Raw genomic sequence first — 16,479 nt, 5'->3', positions numbered from 1 at the left:
ATATAAAAATCAAATCACACGAATTTGATCCAGTAAGAAAAAAAGTGAAGCAGTAGGTTGTGATCAGCTGGCCGAAGGGATTTTCCGGTGAGATTTCTCGTCATTGTAGTAATTACTATGTAAAAGATATGGCAAGCCATTCCTTTCCTTTTTTTTTTTTTTTTTTACAAAAAAGACTTTTTCTCTAACATGGGTTTTCAACTAAACAAAAAAGTATTATTTTATACGAAAAATAGTCAAATATATCCCTAAATTATTGAAAATAGAGCAATTATGCCATCCATTTGTATTTGGGTACAAAATTATCCTTGATGTGGAGTCTGTTAGTGGGGAGGGGCAAAAGTGAACCACTTTATTAACATCAAGGGCAATTTTGTACCCAAATGCAAACGGAGGGCATAATTGCTCTATTTTCAATATTTAAAGGACATATCTGACCCTTATCAATTACAAGTGTGAAGTCCTAAGTATGAAATTGAATTACCAAAATATCCATAAAAACTGAATGACCTTTTTGTCCTTCATTTAAACATCAATCCTATAACATTATTATACCTAAAAGTAAAAACATTTCATAATAAATTGAGTCTTTTCTACTACTCCTAACATCCCACGGTAAATAAATGAGTCTTTTTTACTACTCCCTATATTAAAACATAAATCTAATTTATATCTTTTGAAACTTGTGAAATCTTTTTTGCATTCCCAATCAAATTCATCTAATGCTTCATATAGATTTAGTTAGAATAATAATTCACAATTTCTTGAGCCGGTGTTCCACCAGGAAGAATAAGCATGCTGATGGACTCCTTCTTTTCACTTTTCTTTGACAAAATTATGGTATCATCCGTTAATAAGATTATGAATTGGCATGTTCATTTTGCTTATTATTTCACATGTGTTTACCCAAAAAATTGTGTGCACTCATGTAAAATTATTTTTCTAAATTTTGTATATTCTATTTCTTATATACATACTAGAGTTGCATATACTAATTATCCTTTGAATTGTATTTACAGATTGTGAGAAAAAACAAAGAACAACGAATGAATTTACCTAAAAGACAATTCCGTTTCTGGTAAATTTAAGTGCTCTCATATTTTTGATTCAATAAGAAGTCAGATAATTTGATCCGTGCACTTTAGTATTTCTTCTTTCTTGCATAAATAGGGGATAACGCTTCGCTTTTTGTTTGATTTTCAATGCTCCTGTTTCTACATTTTTAATAAGCACTTTAAGAATACAATATGCATTTATTTTGCAACTAAGATTAAACAGACGAACAAGAGAATTTGAATTTCCTCATTCTTTAATATATAGGAACTCCACTAATAAATTTTGGCTTGTATTTTTTTACCTTTCAAATCTTGTTTTATATCTCATGATAAACATTTTAAAATAATATATAGTATGTCAGTTTAAGAAGTTTATATTGATTTCGTGGAACACAAGTGCGTTGCACGTGTCTAGAGAGGTAAAAACTTACCCGCACTGGGTGTTTACACCTAGTTTAGTTAAGTTAACTATACAAGAAAACTAAGATTTCTAGGGTTACCGTCCTCTTTCGCTTGTTCCTCTTTATTTTATTCAAAGGCGTATGAACGTCCTTCAATAACTGCATCTAACAATTCTTTTGCTCTCTTTTTGTCTTGATTTCACAGGAAACTAAGTTTACTTATGCAATGATGCATCTGGAAAATTAATATGCAGTTTTATGTAAAAATAAATTAATCTGAGAGTATACTATGGGAGACAAGTTTTTCATTTTCTTCTTTATATTCTCACTGAGTACAATAACACGAAAAAAATACTCTGCCTCTTTTTTCCTTTTTCTTTTCCTTATCAATAATTTCTATTAAAATGTTTCTTCTTTTTATTGTATAACCTGTGGAATAATTTTTGAGGTAAATGCAGTGCCAATAAGTAGCTAAAAAGTTTGAGTTTTTCCCATGTTTCTGGTTTTTGTAACTTGTAGATGTTCCCACGTTTATCAACTTAAGTTTAAAACATAATGGAATAGCTGGATTATTATGTATATTTACACATTATTTTTTAAGATAGTGCAAAAGCTATGGTAGTTAACTATGATTAATTACTAGTAGTTATAGTTAAATAATATGACACATGTCATTTATTTATTAGTAGAGCGTAAACACCCGGTGTGGGTAAGTTTTTACCGTTTAGAGACTAGTATACTATTAATCACCAACGAACAATATTAAAATCACATCTAAACACGCTCTTTTAGGTGTCTCAAACAAGTGCTACAACTATACTAATAGCATGTTAGGCCAAACTTTTTTACGCTTTAACTTATTTTGAAAATTATTTTTCTCACAAGTATCTTTAAAAAAGTATTTTTGAGTACAAGTAGTTTGTGTTTAATTAATTAATTTTAAAAAATATTTTGAGAGAACTAATGTTTGGCCAAACTTTTAAAAAATATATATTTTTTTAAAAAAATAATTTTGGCAACAAGCTATTTTTTCTATTTCTCGGTAGTTGTTTGGTCAAGTACTTTTACGAATAAATCGCATTAGCATTCGAATAAATCGCATTCGCATTCGAATTTCGATCTTATAAATCGCGTTTGGAATTGCGACCGCGTTCCAGCCTCCTAAACAAAGACCTTCGAATTCCCTTATTTCCCAAAGCCCTAATAGTCTCTTCATAAAGTCGCGCATTTGCTCGTTCTTTGTGTATATCAACAGATTTCGGTAAATTTTAGTGATTTTTTCTCGTTTTTATGGTGATTATTATTGAAACTGCAGAAAGTTCATGTTTTACCGTTATTCAATAACCTTGTGTTTTGGCTGATTTTCGATTTGTAAGTTTGCTTGTTGATCTGTTTGTATTATGTGTATATAGCTTGTGCTATTTACTTTTTGTATTAAGCAACTGTCAGCTCATACAGATAGGATAAGGTGTGGTTGTTAGCTTGCTTGTATTGATTGAAGCGCAGAACCGTGACTTTGTTACTTGAAATGGTGGTCGTGCTTTCTAAACGAATAAATAATTTGGGCCAAGTTTTGCGAGTTGTTCGACAGCGCAAGGATCATTTTTTGTCAAGCAGTTGGTTACATTCAGTTTCAGAAACAAAAGATGACATTGAAACAATTGCTAGAATCATCAATGACCACCCTTTTCCTGTTCAGCCATTGCAACCAACACTTAAACGTCATATCTCTCTGAGTGTTTTGTCTGCCACGTTTGTTGAAAATGTTCTCGGTCGCCTATTTGCAGCACATGCGAATGGACTTAAAGCATATGAATTTTTTGAGTTCTGCCTCTGCCATTCTGAATATAGTCCAACCTCAGATGCATTTGAGAAGACACTTCACATACTAGCAAGAATGCGTTACTTTGATAAAGTTTGGGAACTAATGAAGAAAATTCAACAGCTATACCCGTCCTTGCTCACTCTTAAGTCATTGAGCATCGTGCTATCAAGAATAGCAAAACATCAATCCTACGAAGATGCCCTTGAAGCATTTGAAAAGATGGAGAAGCATTTATTCCCTGCGAAGAAATTTGGCACCGAAGAGTTCAATATTCTTCTTCGAGCATTTTGCACGCAGAGGCAGATGAAAGAAGCTCGTTCAATATTCAACAGACTCCACTCTAGGTTCCCACCTGATACAAAGACAATGAATATCTTGCTTTTGGGATTCAAGGAATCAGGGGATATTACCGCGGTAGAGTTATTTTACCATGAGATGGTTAAAAGAGGGTTTAAGCCTAATAATGTAACGTATGGTATAAGAATCGACGCGTACTGCAAGAAAGGTCATCTTGGTGATGCTTTGAAACTATTTGAAGAAATGGAGAGGGTAAATTGCTTGCCCACAGTACAGACGATAACAACTTTGATTCATGGAGCAGGAATTGCTCGTAATATAACTAAAGCAAAAGAACTTTTCAATGAAATTTTCAAGAGAAATTTGCAACCAGATACTGGGTCCTATAATGCCCTCGTGAGTTCTCTTATCAAATCCAGGGATGTTAAATCTGCAGCAGTCTTAATGAAAGAGATGGAGGAGAAAAATATTGAGCTTGACCATTTAACTTACCACACTATGTTCTGGGGATTGATAAGATCAAAAGATGTTGGCGGTGTCATTGATCTTTACGAAAAGATGATCGACAAAAATTTCTTGCCTAAGGCACGTACTGTTGTGACGCTGACCAAATTCTTCTGTGAGAACCGAAGACTTGATCTGGGCTTGAGTTTATGGAATTACCTGATGGATAAAGGGCACTGTCCACACTGCCATTCTCTGGAACTTTTGGTCACCGGATTGTGTTCCCGTGGGAGAGTCGAAGAAGCATTTGAGTGCTCTGAGGAAATGTTAAAGAGGGGTAGACACATGAGTGAGCTAGTGTTTCAGATGTTGAAGAGGTCTCTCTTACAGCTAGGAGAGGAGGAAAAGTTACAGAAGCTGTACGAAATGACAAAGAGGTTAGAAATGATATTGCCTCCTTATGGACAAACGATTGGGCACAGCCTAGGTGCAGATCTATAAGTAAGGTGAATAAAGATTCTTGCTTGATTTATTTGATTCTACGTAGAGCTGAGGTGTTGCAGCGCTTTTGTCTCAATTCTCTCTTGGCACATGTATCTTTTGATCACATTAAGGTGGCTAGCACTCTGATCTTTTCTTTCTGTTGATTTGTAAGATCTTAGATTGCTGATAGTTCTTCTCTTTCTCAATTTCTTTGATAGGAGTTTTTCCTAGAAAAGAGGTGAACGCACTTCTTACAGGTTTGTTATTCAGTTTAGTCCTTATTTTGTAGATCTATAGAAGTTACTTTGATAGCTTACCTTCCTATGGGACACTTTATGCAGCCACTGCAGTGCTACATGAGATGCATATAACTGTTAGAAAGTAAAATTTTGGCGGTGCCGTCTAAAACTAAAAGTACAACCCCTGAAAGTTGGCTAGTTGTCATGGAAGGAGTATTGATTGCAGTGCTACATGAGATGCATATCGCTGTTAGAAAGCAACATTTTGGCAGTGCCGCCTAATTGTACAACCTGTGAAAGTTGGCTAATTGTCACGAAAGGAATATTGTCCTGTTATGCATGCGCCAAGCACACTAAGATCCCATCACAAGCAACTGGGAAGGATCTAAATACTAAAGGTAATTTTCCTGTTTCTGTTATGCCTTCCTGATTTGCCTTGCAATCAGTATGATGACACTATCAGTCATCTACACTGTTCTTTTTTCCCCTCATCAGCTGGTTTTGGAAACTATTTGTTGACTCTTAAACATGGGTAGTCTCATGTCACTTGTTAGATATGATGGTTGTGGGGGGGGGGGGTGCACAACATGTAAATTTAGACGCACTTTCTTAGTGTTGTCCTTTCCATTTACAAATTTACCCTAATAAATAATTTTTTTTGACTACAGTGCATTCTCCACACAGCCAATTGGCAAAGTGCCAATTGACTCTTTGCCATCTTTTGAAGTTGCAATGTTCTTTTCTTTTAACTTGTAAGTATAGTATGAAATCAGATTTACTAATCGAAATCAGGATTTGAAGACCCAAGAAAAATGTATTCTCTGATTAATTTGCATAGCAGAATTAAATCTTAGTTAATAATAGAGTTTGAAGGTGTTTCAAAGGCCGCCAATAGATTATGGACATAGTTGCAAGCGGTTTTGACAAAGTTGGGCTGTTAAAAATGGCTGATAAGTGCCTGCTATTGTTTTACGAGAAAGTGCTGCTTTCTACCGTTTAAGATACGTGTTGATGTTAATTTTAAAGCTTTTTTTCTTGTTATAATAGTGTCGTATCAAAATTTATCCTTTTTCGGTATCATGAAGTAGTATTTGGAAAAGAAAAAAGGATATTTAAGTCTAGCATCTAGAAGCACATGTCACTAGTCGGTGTAGTTGCATACATTCAGATATCTGTGTTTGTTGCTTTGGTCTTCGGCTTATGAGTTTAGTAGATTTATTTTCAATATTTAAACTCAACATTGTTGGACTAGTCTGTATGGTTTTAGTTTTGTCGTTAATTGTAAAGTTGATCTTATCTTAACTTTTAGTGCGCTGCTGAGGTGGTCTTTGCCAGAAGAAGTGATGCATTCCAAGCACATAAAATGTATAACAATGTGCAGTTAGATGGGAAGCCTATTAAGATTGAAATAGCTGGTTTCAACCCTTTGTCAGCTCGTGTAAATGTAGTTGGCGGAGCGAAGTGGAGGAGGACTGTTGTCATGGCGTATGTCAATCGATTAACCATCTCTTTCTTTGACTGAGAATTTTGTTTGTTTCATGTATGTGTATATTTGAATGCTCACTATGATCTTATATACTTAACTTTCTGTACGCTTTTTGTCGTACCAAGTCGCATGCGGCGGATGTATTATGATCAGAATTGTGCCTAATAGATTCTAGAGTCTGCTCCAATTGAATTGCTCTATTTCAGGCTAGAGTTCTGAAAATGGATCAGTGTCATCTATTTCAATCTTTGTTTTCCTTTGTTGATAGCACTGGGAAGTTATTTGTTTGCTTGTTTAGGCGCTCTATGCTTGAAGCTCTAATTTCCTGATATAGGCTGTCTTGTATTTTTGTTACCAAAGGTTTTGTGAAATGTTTATTCTTTCTTTGAGAGTTGAATTGGTACTTTGATTTCTGTACGCCGAGTGGCCCAGCTCATGGAAGAGGAGGTGCTACATCTGTTACTAGTCGGGGTTTTACGTAAATTTCTGATGAGGACGGTTGCTCTAGTGGTGAGCACTCTCCATTTCCAACCAAGAGATTGTGAGTTCGAGTCACCCCAAGAGCAAGGTGGGGAGTTCTTGGAGGGAGGGAGCCGAGGGTCTATCGGAAACAGCCTCTCTACCCCAGGGTAGGGGTAAGATCTGCGTACAAACTACCCTACCCAGACCCTACTAGTGGGATTATACTGGGTTGTTATTGTTGTTGTTGTCCGATGAGGACGGTTATTTATTCTTTTGATGACTTTCTTAGAAAATAAAAAGAATAAAGGCTTTAGTGACTAATTGAGATATATAATAAATCCTTCTTCTTTTTTCCCAAAAAAGAAGAAGAGATATACTAAAATAGTACATGACTATCTTTTAGAGTACCAAGTAACACTAAAAGCCAATTACATGTATAAATATGGTAGATGTTTAGCATGGTTTACATGCTGCATGTGCTTAACCTGGATTTCCTTTTGCTCTACAGTCAAAGGGGCCGTGGTGGTTTCAGAAATGCAGCTGTGCGTGGTTGTGGTCGAGGTCCAGGTCGCGTTGGTAGGGGAAATAACAAGGGTGCTGAGAAGTCAGCTGAGGAACTTGACAAGGAGCTGGATAGCTACCATGTCAGCGCTGAAGCCATGCCGACTTAGTGGTGAAACTGCTAAACTTGTGACTTTTAACTAGAAGAGCCGCTCAGGGCTACTTTCTTTTTAGATCCCATCACCAACTGATCTTTTCCAGTTGTAATACTACAGATTATTAGCCTTTGTGATTGTATTGATGAAGGGATTGCTTGATGAAGCCTTTTAATACCTATCAATGAATGGAAAATAGAGTGGTTTGTGTCTGGCCAATCAGCTTTCGAAAAACCTTGTGCCTCTCATTTAAGCCCATTCCATTTATTATATATTGTTTCCGATTGGTTATTTGTTACTATGTCGATGGATTCTTGATACATATCTTCCAATTTTAGATGTCTGTACGTTGTTGATACAGGTACCAACTCTTTTTGTATAATGTTAGACAGCCAAAAAAGAAAACTAAAAAGGAAGACTGCCAACCACTTAATGACCAATCTCAACAGAAGCAAGCAATCAATTAGTCATTGCGTACTCTGAATGGAGGCAGGGTTGATTGATTGATATAGTTGAATACTTTGAAGTCTATAGTTGAATACTTTGAAGTCTATGTTCTCTGGAGTAAAACTTCAATGATTACTTTTTGGGTACTTTTATGTTGGTTTGTTTTGTGTTAATCTTTTATTTAGAGTTGATAAGCAAAATTATTTGAAGGAAAGTCTTGGCGTAACTAGTAAAGTTGCCATGTGACCAGGAGATCACGAGTTCGAACCATAGAAACAATCTCTTGTAGAAATGCAGGACAAGGCTCTGTGCAATAGACCCTTATGGTTCGGCTGGACCGGCTCTTCCCCGAATCCTGCGCATAGCGGGAGCTTAGTGCACCGAGCTGCCCTTTTTAAGCAAAATAAAGGAAATCTTGGATGGATTTTCCATCTGAAAGAAAAGTTTTCTTTCTGAATTTATTCTAGCATCAAACTGTTGTATTACCAGTAACAACTAAGAAATTTATGGAAAAAGAATTGCGACCTTTTTCTATTATAGTGCACGAATAAATAAAGGAAAGAGCCAAAACTAGAATCATGGTACAGTTCGTTTAGCCAACTCAGGCATTTCACATACAAAACAAAACAAAATAAAAATGCAACTACAACCAATCATAATTTCTTTATGCTTTTGTTTCTATTCCCCTCTCTGGGGCTTTAGATTGTACATTCTATTTCAGATAGTGTTTTACAAAAGAAAAATGTACAGGACTAATGGATACAAAGAATTGAACAGGAATTGTGGAAACATGACTGATACTTTTCTTCAAGCATCACAAAATTTTTGAAGAAAAAGGAAAGAATAGAGAAAGCATCTTCAAAGGGAGTTGTTATTCAGTACCACTTGCTTCTTTCTTCAATCTCAAGTTCCCCGTTTCATCTTTCGCGAAAAGCTTTTCAACTACTTCATTCCAGTTAGTTCTTGCATCAGTGGAATGGCCTGTGCTTGTGGAAGCGTCTTCACCTTCTATGAGAGAAGCTGCCTCTGTCGTGGATTTTTCCTCTTTCTGCACATGCACTGAGGCTTCCTCCTCTGCATCTGTTGGCACGGCGTGTGGAATATTTAAAGTGACAGCTCTTTTTAGTGCCTTCTTGTGTTCTTTTTCTAGTGTGTGCTGCCTTTCAATTTTCTGCACTGGTGGTGGGGTAGTCGTGGTCTCAGCGCTAACCTCCTTGAGTCTCTGCAGGGAAGCGCTTACTCAGGAAAAATATTTCCTTAAACAAACATATTCAAGTAAATGAGAACATAGCAGGGTATAACACACTACTCTGCTACTTCAACTACAACAACAATAACAACAAACCCAGTGTAATCTCACAAAGTGGGGTCTGGGGAGGGAGGAGCGTACGCAGACCTTACCCCTACCTTACGAAGGTAGAGAGGCTGTTTACGATACACCCCCGGCTCAGGAAAAAATGAAAAAGAAGCAGAAACAACCAGTAGTAACAATAACAAGCAAAGGTGATAGATTAATCGAAACGAAAGAAACATGTAGTAAAAGAAATATGCGGATAAGGAGAAACGAAAATACGAGACAAATACTAATGCTACCGGCATGAAAATGAGACACGCATGTTTAATCACTAAACTTCTACCCTAATTCTCAACCTCCATACCCTCCTATTAAGGGTCATGTCTCAGTATGATCTTCGGAAATGAAACATTTTCATGGAAACTAAGCTGATAGATAATCTAGTTCCGCTATGGCCTGGATTGGAGTAGAATGCTTTTCTAGACTTCAAACTTGAAACGCAAGAAAACGTCAAAGAATGAAATTCTGGAACTAATACCAAGAGAATGAAGATAAAGCAATGCACCGAATACCAGACAGCTGGCACAAAGTTGAACTATGTGAATTTAGAGAAAAACAGGCAGTTTTTCATTGGCCATGAAAATCGAAATCTGAAGGGAAGAAAAGCATAACTCCCTTCGTTTTCTTATCCATGAAGAAAGGCCTAACATTAGACTTGTCTCTTTGAAAATCTTCAGGTGATCAAGGTACATTTGAGACATATGTTTGTTCCAAATGATATCATCAATGAAGGACTACAGCTCTTTTTTTAAAATGACAAAATATTCTGAAAGTACTTACTGCTAATGCCTTTTCTGATTCTCTTTGTATCCAAATAATTCCATGATCAGATGTTGCATTGCATGACAGCACAATATGTTCAAATCTTCCATCAACTGGGATGGCTGTTCTAACATCTGGAGGGAATCTCCCACATCTGTCAAGCAATAAATGTGATTAAGAAAGCGAGTAAAATCTTCTTTCAGAGAGTGTACAAGGAACAATGTGTTTTCTGAGAGACTTAGCGTAAAGGCATGTTACAACATCATCACGAACTTGCAAAACTCTGACAGTACAGTGTAATAGTAGTATTACTATTTGAATGTGATTTACCTGCAAAATTTTCTCTCAACGATGTGATACATTCGGCCAGGCGCATATAATCTTCTCGGATCTCTCAGCTTCCTACCTTCAGGTATGAAGGTATCTCTCAAGCATACCATAAATAACAAGCAGGGTAAACTGTTGAAAGCATTAACGCTCGGTTTAAGAAGATACTTATAACAATTTCTCCAAAGAAAAAGAATCCAAGGGAATATCGAAAACTCAAGGGCTTTTGTTCTGCATCAAGAGAATGTAGGAAAATTGAACTAACCAGAAGACGGATTTGAATATATCTTCCAGTGGGGTGGGCGTTCGGGGTAAGAAATCATCCTGAGGAAGAAGAAGCCAGTATAGATATGTTAATTCAGAGAACATGATTGTTTCGTGAAGTTCACATTATCATAAGGAATAAGTCAACACCTAGTTTATTGTATTCATGGCTTTCAGGGTGCAACTATACAATTTTAGTTTAGCGATCATAGAAGGAAAAGAAATCCTCAAGTTAGAGCTATAAATTTCTAAATAAAAACAGCAAAACCATTGTTGTCGGTAAATGTTACGGCAACATCCCAAAAGTTTTGACTGGCCCATTATTTAAATCTCAAATATCCAGTAGCTGACAGAAAAGAGTGAGCATGATATCAATAGTGGTTAGATCTACCAATGTAAAGAGCCGACGCTGTTCCAATTCTTATCAGTGGATAGGCCAAGCATTTCACTTGCTATACATACCATTTTGTTTAATCATTTTCTCTTAGGATGTATTTTACAAATTCCCTTTCTCCCACTCTAGTGGCTTCTAATTCCCCCCTCACCATCGACAATTAGACATTTTAGATCCAAATCTTATGCTGTATTACATTAAGGATATGAGTTGTAAGAGGAAAAAACTACCACTGGTATAAGCAATTGATCAGAACAAGATAAGATTTACACAGGGTGAATTCACATGAGCTACTTTTCGGGACAAGAGGAATAAGCCAATTCAACAAAAAACTGACCACTTGGAAGTCTCAAATAGTCTGACTGGGCAGTTCGGACTATGTTCCGAATCATGGTACCTGTAATATATCCGTTATAAACTTATGGTGCAACCTTTAATCTGCATTAATTTGGTTGTAGTATAGAAGAACTAAAACTGCCATAGGCTAATGCAACTGTCTCCTAAAAAATCATGTAAAAACAAGGTATCAGCGATAATTGAGAAGCTCTTTCCTAGATTGGTTTTTATATATGCGAGCATCGCAATTCTTGATCATGTGTTTTTCAAGTACTATATATACATGCCAATGGATCTTGATGCAGAGACAGCAACTATAAACAAGAGACCACATAATTATGCACTATAAAATGATAATCAAAACATTCCCAAGGCATTTTCACCATTCACTCATCACAAGTTCAATGCGAAAAATTACTAAAAGGAAACAGACATTCAAAAAATTTCAACCTGTTCCTATATTTAAGGACATATTATGTAACCAGCCTCAGATCTAGTTCTTTTCTTCTAGCGTCCTACGTTCTCCTGCCCAAAATTATTAGCTAAATCAACAGGCTAAACAATCATTTTAGTCTAAATCACACTAAACACCATATCCAACTTTTTCAATCACAAGCCAGTCAGCTACTAATGTAAAAAATATTAATCAAGTAGTTTCAGAATATGTTGCTAAAGTATGATAGTGGCAAATTAGAGTAGCCCAATCAATGACGACTAAACCAACTCACCTGCAAAACTACCGAGTGTATAACATCAGCATACTTAACAGCTAAGTTGAGTGACATACACCGAGCAGGAGCAACAGCATAGCAGCTTATTAAACTCCTCGGAATACCCCCTAACCTATCCCCATGATTCGCCACAATTATAGTCAACAATGATGCAACTCCAGAACCCAAAGAATGACCAGCAAATATCAACTTGTAACTCTTCCCATTCTCAACCCAAAGCCTTTTCAAAGTCTCAGACTCTTTATTCAACATCCAAATTGCTGCCTTCAACAAACCATGATGCACATACCCACCATCAAACATCTGCTTGCCGAGCTTATTATCCATCAAAACTTTATAATCACTTTCTTTCACCAAATTTAAACCCCTTATGGCTACAACAATTTCATGGTGTTCATGATCAAGGTAAATCAAATAAGGTGGAGCATTACCTGTTGGAAAAAATAAAAGAGAATTTTTTTTTTATTAAAATGAAAATATTTTTGGAAACAAAGGAAAAAGAAAACAATAAAATTGTTTATGAGCATGTGCACGCAATGGCGGAGCCCGAAATGCACATAAGGGGATTCAAAAAATACTAGAATATCACACACCACATGATTTGAACCTGCTACCTAAACTAGTTTTTCAACCCCCTTTGACACTATACAAAATTTTCCTTCAAGTTTTTGCCCTATTTGCACATTATCATTTCCGGCGAAGGAGAGTGAGGAGACAATTGAACCCCTTATCATAACCTAGCTCCTCCCCTGCATGCACGTGGAGCTTGAGTCGTACTAGGCAAAAAAGGGCAGTCCGGTGCACTAAGCTCCCGCTATGCGCAAGGTTCGGAAAATGGCCGAACCACAAGGGTCTATTGTACGCAGCCTTATCCTGCATTTCTGCAAGAGGCTGTTTCAATTACATTTGAGTCGCGCTAGGCAATGCTGTAAGAGATCCGTTTGGCACTCTGCAAAATTACGTTTTTGTCCTATTTGCACAGTACCATTTTCCGACAAAGGGGATTCAATTGAACCCCCTGTTATAACCTAGATCCTACCCTGAATGCACATGGAGCCAAAGGCGGAGCCATCATTTGAAGCTTACAGATTCTAGATTGTAGTCCTTTTAAGTTACTGATTCTAAACTAATAATTTATACATATTCAATGAATTTCTTAAGACATAAACAAGATTTGGACCAAAAGTTCAGCCGAACCCGTAAGCTAAAGGCTAGCTGCCAGGAGCTTAAGTCGTGCTAGGCATTATCCTAAAAAACTATTTCAACAATGCGAAAATTTACCAAGTGTTTCTTGATATGCAACCTTCTTCACATTTTTCCCTATTTGCACAGTATCATTTTCCAATGAAGGAGATTCAATTGAATCCCTTGTCGTAACCTAGCTCCTACCCTACATGCATGTGTAGCTTACGTCGTGCTAGACACTATCATAAGAAACTATCTCTATCTCTGCAATGTAAAATATTTACTTACCAAGTGTTTCTTGATATGCAACTTTCTTCACAGCCCAATCGGGGTTTAGCCTATAGCCTCCTTCAGGTGGAAATTTGGGGTCATGAAGGTCATCTTCATAGACAGCAAGAATTGTACGGCAAAGACGGGGAACAGGTTCAAATTCTTCATAGTTTGCTGATTGCCACGTGGCACTGTCATCATTGCCTATATAAGTACAACGTTTCCATACCCAACGCATACATCCTAACACCACCACACACTCTACTCCACAAGTAACTGACATTTATTAAGCTAATAAACTTCCCACAATAACCAAAACTGGGAAAAATGAAAATCAAGAGCTGTTAAAAATCTGTACTTTTTTATATGTGTGTGTGAAGGATTGTGTCTTTGAGGTTTGTAAGTGGAAATTTCAAATGGGGCTGTGAGAATTTACAAGAATAAGCTAAAATTCTCACAACCAAAACTGGGAAAAATCAAAATCAAGAACTATGAAAAATCTGAATTTTTTTATATAGGTGTGTGAAAGATTGTGTCTTTAGGTGGAAATTTGAAGTGAGGTTGCCAGCATTTACAAGAAATTGATGGGTTTAGGATCTATTGGTTGTTTCAAAATTGCATAAAACTGGGGAAAATGAAAATCGAGTGATAAAAAAAATTAAAAATCTGTAATTTTTTTATAAGAGCGTGTGAAAGATTGTGTTTTTGGGGTTTGTAAGTGGAAATTTCAAGTGGGTTTGTGAGGATTTACAAATATGAGATGGTTTTAGGTTTTTTTTTTTTTTTTTTTTTGGGGTTTTTTCAAGATTGAATAAAACTGAGAAAATGAAGAATATAACTGAAAAACTGTAATTTTATATGTGAAAAAAAATGTGTTGTAAGGGTGGCTATGTGGAAATGTCACGAGGGTTTGCTAGGATTTACAAGAAATCTTATGACTTTAGGATTATTTTATTTTTCAAGTTTTGAATACAGAGGGGATTCATTTGAATTCTATTATGGTGCTTGGCTTAGGGTCTAAGTAAGTATGTTGTGTTCAACCAACAAGATTGTGTTCCTTTATTCTTAAGCAGAGTTCTCTGGTTTCGAGTGCTGAGTATCTAGTTACCTTTTTTAGGGAGCGGTTTACCTTAAAATATAGAATTTTTCAGCACGAATACGAATTTAGTCGGGTTTCAATGCGAGTACCGGACATCGAAGCGAAAAACTCTTTTTTTTTTGTACTTTAATGGAATGTGCATTTGAATTATTCTTTGTGCTAATACATGATGATTGTTGTTTTTATCATATGAGCTGTTTTTCTGTTACTTTGGTTTTGGTTCAATGGCTTAGGGGCTGCGGGGAAGCATTGAATTATTGAGTGGGGAAGGGACAAATGCGCATGTGTTCGATGACTTGACTAAGATGTAAATGTTGTGTATATTTCTTTCCCAAAAAAAAAAACAATGTGAACATCTTTGTATACAATCGTCAGAACTCGCAACTAATGTCCAACTTTTTAAGTAAACTTAGCACTATAGTTTAATGCTTAATTATCATACGTAAATATAGTTTACCTAATTATTATTTGTAGTGATTTATTTAATTATTACCAGGCGAAATACAAAGGTATATACAAAGTATACAACAGCTACTATTCAATTGTTACCAGACAAAATATATGGGTATATACAAAGAATACAACTTGTATCGATTGTATTCGTTATAGAGATAGGGGTGTATACAAAGGACGACATGTATCGGTTGTATTCATTCGCACAGCGAATATAACCAAGGTAAAATACAGAAATACAAAAAAAATAGAATACTCTCATTAAGAGTCGAATTCAAGATTTCGCTTACTAAGCAAGCACTCTAACCAAACGATCTAATATTAGAGCTTGTTGCTCTTTTTCAGCTCGAAATAATTGATCTCTTATTTTAGTATTTGCAGGTAAATTTGCTATAAAACTCAAATATGACAAAGAATGGTAATTTTCTGAAAGTATAACTATGAATGGTATAATACATATATTTGTTGTGTGCGTAATTTTTTCTGCTATTTTTGTGGCAGAGATTTTCACTATATGTTTTTAGTTATAGTATTTTGACTTTCTTTTAAAGGATAGGTATAATTTCCACACAAAATAAATAAAAAATAAATACCACCCTTCTAATTGGGTGCTAAAACCACATTTAAAGTAAGGGTATCGAATCTTCATTTTGAGGAGTCCTTTCCACGTAAAAGAAAGTGAAAAGAGGAAGAAAGTCTAGGCTGTTTCCACCTATAATAAAGCTAAAAGGGAAGGGAATCAAGCAAATTGTTGGGTACATTTTGGATTTCTGGAAAATAGCTTACTTGTGTTGCCAAACTTCTACTAACAATTAAGGATATCTAGTCTAAGATATAAAATGGATTTAAATATTTAAGTTATATACAATGAGATTGTGTAAAGAATTTTTACACAATCACTCTAATTTAACATAATATAACAAGTTGCTTATTATGTATATGCAACTGCCACGAGCTGTTTGTGTAAATACTTTTATACTATCAATGTATAAAATTTAAACTAATCGTGTAGCAAAACTTTTTGCAATTGAGGCTAGTCAAGATATAATTGGACATAAATAAGATTTCAATATTAATTACATAGTCACTTGTTTGCATTTGGTGATTTATTTCCATTAAATTCCATGACTATTCTCGGTTGACCTTTAACAAGTTGAGAAGGTATTGACCATCTTCTTTTCCTATGGCCCAGGAGAAAAGGGGGATTTGGTAGGCTTGTTGAATATTTGAATTCCAAGATTAAATTGAGAAAATTAATGTAAAGTCCACCTTAGCTAGCCAATTCAAAAGGATTAAGAAATAAGAAGAAAATAATACCCCCCCCCCTCTTTTCTATATTTCAAATTAGATGTCCTAAGTTATTATTCCACCATCTAGAATTTCAAATGCTACAATAGTTTCTTTCTTTTGGTCATAAATTGAAATCTATAAATTAGACAAATTACTTAATAGAAAAGGACATTTGTGTTATAAACATAATTACAACAACATTCCTACTGTAGCCCTACA

At 35.6% G+C, this 16,479-nt stretch overlaps 2 protein-coding genes across 3 annotated transcripts; one reads left to right on the top strand and one right to left on the bottom strand.

Moving 5' to 3' along the window:
* The first annotated feature begins 2,595 nt into the window (after positions 1 to 2,595).
* On the top strand, positions 2,596 to 7,338 carry LOC107817896 (pentatricopeptide repeat-containing protein At3g61360). Of its 2 annotated transcripts, none has more exons than XM_016643790.2 (4): positions 2,596 to 4,528; positions 4,724 to 4,762; positions 4,847 to 5,142; positions 7,201 to 7,338. In XM_016643790.2, the coding sequence occupies exon 1, from the start codon at positions 2,985 to 2,987 to the stop codon at positions 4,521 to 4,523; it is 1,539 nt and encodes a 512-aa protein (XP_016499276.1). In that variant the 5' UTR covers positions 2,596 to 2,984; the 3' UTR covers positions 4,524 to 4,528; positions 4,724 to 4,762; positions 4,847 to 5,142; positions 7,201 to 7,338. The 2 variants fall into 2 exon arrangements, with proteins under 2 accessions (XP_016499276.1, XP_016499275.1); XM_016643789.2 differs by having other exon boundaries at positions 2,596 to 4,636.
* Positions 7,339 to 8,347: 1,009 nt separating this feature from the next.
* On the bottom strand, positions 8,348 to 14,390 carry LOC107817897 (uncharacterized). Its single transcript, XM_016643791.2, has 6 exons — positions 13,437 to 14,390; positions 11,961 to 12,394; positions 10,504 to 10,562; positions 10,242 to 10,370; positions 9,930 to 10,065; positions 8,348 to 9,017 (listed from the first exon to the last, which is right to left on the bottom strand). Exons 1-6 carry the CDS (start codon positions 13,699 to 13,701, stop codon positions 8,667 to 8,669), a joined length of 1,374 nt encoding a protein of 457 aa, XP_016499277.1. The 5' UTR covers positions 13,702 to 14,390; the 3' UTR covers positions 8,348 to 8,666.
* Between the last annotated feature and the right edge of the window lie 2,089 nt (positions 14,391 to 16,479).

The sequence above is a fragment of the Nicotiana tabacum genome, chromosome 11, assembly GCF_000715075.1.
Source record: "Nicotiana tabacum cultivar K326 chromosome 11, ASM71507v2, whole genome shotgun sequence".
NCBI classification, from domain to species: domain Eukaryota; kingdom Viridiplantae; phylum Streptophyta; class Magnoliopsida; order Solanales; family Solanaceae; genus Nicotiana; species Nicotiana tabacum.
This window is presented reverse-complemented; position numbering and strand designations above follow the sequence as displayed.